Genomic DNA, 2,194 nt, shown 5'->3' with positions numbered 1-2,194 from the left:
CATCTGAGTGGGCCCGAGCCTTGGTGGGCGGCAGCACCCCCTGGTGGATGTCAGAGGTACTGCGAGGGGCCTCCGGTTTGGGGACCACTCACCAGAGGTCCCGGGAGGCTGAGCCCACACCCGCTGGGTGGCAGGGCCCTGGGATCCCAGCTGGGCCGGCTCGGTGCCCCGCGCCCCACCCGCTGCTCTCCCATAGGCCTCTTTGGCACCGGAATCCAGTCCTACTTCACCTTCCTCCGCTTCCTGCTGATGCTCAACCTGCTGACCGTGCTTCTGACCGCCGGCTTCGTGCTGCTGCCCCTGGTCTGGCTCCGCCCACCGGACCCCGGCCCCGCCCTCAACCTCAGTGAGTGCCTGGACAGCCCCCACCCTCTGGGTCTCTGGGCATCCTCGCTGGGGTCCAGCCAGGGACTCCACCCGACCAGCCTGTTGCATGGCAAGGCCTCCCGGGCTGAGGGCTACGGAGTGGGTGGGGGCACATCCTCCCTTATGCCTTGGGGACCCTCTCCTGTTGGCCCGCTCCCTCCTCCACAGCCCTCCAGTGCCCTGGTGACCCCCAGCCTGTGACTGCTGATCCCAGTTTCCACTCCCGACTTTGGAATGTGTTAACTGGCCGGGTAAGTGGCCCCATCCCAGCGACGGCTCTGGAGGGCACTGGCCTCAGGGGACCCCAGTCGAAGTGGACACTCACCTCTCCAAGCACATTTTGGCATTTACTTATTTATTTGCTCATTGATGTCAGAGAGGAAGGAAGAGGGAGAGAGAAACATCAATGATGAGAATCACTGATTGGCTGCCTCTTGCACGCCCGCTACTGGGGATCGAGCCCGCAACCCGGGCATGTGCCCTGACCGGGAATCGAACCATGACCTCCTGGTTCAGAGGCCGACGCTCAACCGCTGAGCCACGCCGGCTGTGAGACATTTTGGCTCTTGGGGGGATGGTCTTACACAGACAGCCTGGCCAGGCCAGTGATGGGGTCAGAGAGAGCGGAGGCCACTGGGCATCAGGGCTTGGGAAAGCGCCCACAGGCCTCGGGGCCCAGCTGGCATGGAGCGCGGGGGACAGGAGGGGACAAGCGTGCAGGCCTCTGAGATCAGCACCGCCACACCCTGGTCCCTGAAAGCCACTTGGGCCTTTCTCTTCCTCAACACTGTGTGGCCTTGGGCAGGCGGCCTGACCCTTCGGAGCCTCTGTGAAGTGACGAAGGGGTTATTGTGAGTCAACGAGCACTTAGCACCCAGCCCGGCAGGGACTGAAGCTCAGTGGTCCTCACCCTCGTCCTCACCCACCCGTGTCCCAGGCCTTCAACAACACCTATCTCTTCTATGGCGCCTACCGGGCGGGGCCCGAGGGCAGCTCCGCCTACAGCATCCGCCTGGCCTACCTCCTGAGCCCGCTGGCCTGCCTCCTGCTCTGCTTCTGCGGGACCCTGCGGCGGTGAGCATCCTGCCCTCACCTCCTCACAGGCCGGGGTCCTGCCCGCTCACCCTCCCTTGGCAGAGTCCTGCCCCAAGCTGGCAGGAAGGTCCTGGCTCGTCCAGTAAGGCTCATAGGTGCCTCCTGGGTACAATCTCTGGGTCCCCGGCTGCAGCCCTCAGGGCCCCAGGCCACTGCCTCTGTGTCCCCTCCCCTCCCGGACCCAGGCCGAGGCCATCGCCTGGCCCCGGGGCTGCCAGGGCTTCCCAGACCCAGAGCCACGCCCAGGCTGGCAGCCTGGAGGCGCCCTCCCACAGGCCCTGCCTCCTGCCCCCCCAGGATGGTGAAGGGGCTGCCCCAGAAGCTGTTCCTGGGCCAGGACTACCGGTCGCCGCTCAGCGCCAAGGTCTTCTCCTCCTGGGACTTCTGTATCCGCGGCCGGGAGGCAGCCACCATCAAGCAGCACGAGATCAGCAACGAGTTCAAGGTGAGTGAGGGCGTGCGAGTGTGAGCGGGAATCGGAGTGTGTGTGTGTGTGTGTGTGTGTGAGAGAGAGAGAGAGAGAGAGAGCATGTGGTATGTATATGAGAGTGTATGTGTGTGAGTGTGTACATGCGTGCACACAGATGTTACACCTGGAGGCAGAGGCTGTGCGGGTGTAGTGTGAGCGCTCACCTCTCACCTGCACAGTGCAAGGAGGGGAAGTAAAACCAGCTGCCACTCCTAGGCCTGTCCCTGCCCCAGGGTCACCCCAACCCTGCCTAGACCCTGGCCC

At 64.4% G+C, this 2,194-nt stretch overlaps 1 protein-coding gene across 1 annotated transcript in view; it reads left to right on the top strand.

Annotated features, from left to right (window-relative positions):
• The window catches only part of TMC8 (transmembrane channel-like 8), a 28,898-nt gene that overhangs the window by 18,971 nt on the left and 7,733 nt on the right, over nucleotides 1-2,194 (top strand). Inside the window, exons 4-7 of the mRNA XM_014531729.1 lie at nucleotides 197-346; nucleotides 535-617; nucleotides 1,304-1,440; nucleotides 1,759-1,906. Of these exons, the coding sequence (XP_014387215.1) occupies nucleotides 197-346; nucleotides 535-617; nucleotides 1,304-1,440; nucleotides 1,759-1,906 (518 nt within the window). The remainder of the gene's footprint in view (nucleotides 1-196; nucleotides 347-534; nucleotides 618-1,303; nucleotides 1,441-1,758; nucleotides 1,907-2,194) is intronic.

This window comes from Myotis brandtii, unplaced genomic scaffold (genome assembly GCF_000412655.1).
Source record: "Myotis brandtii unplaced genomic scaffold, ASM41265v1 scaffold825, whole genome shotgun sequence".
NCBI lineage: Eukaryota > Metazoa > Chordata > Mammalia > Chiroptera > Vespertilionidae > Myotis > Myotis brandtii.
The sequence above is the reverse complement of the archived record's forward strand: the minus strand, read 5'-3'. Positions and strand labels throughout refer to the sequence as shown.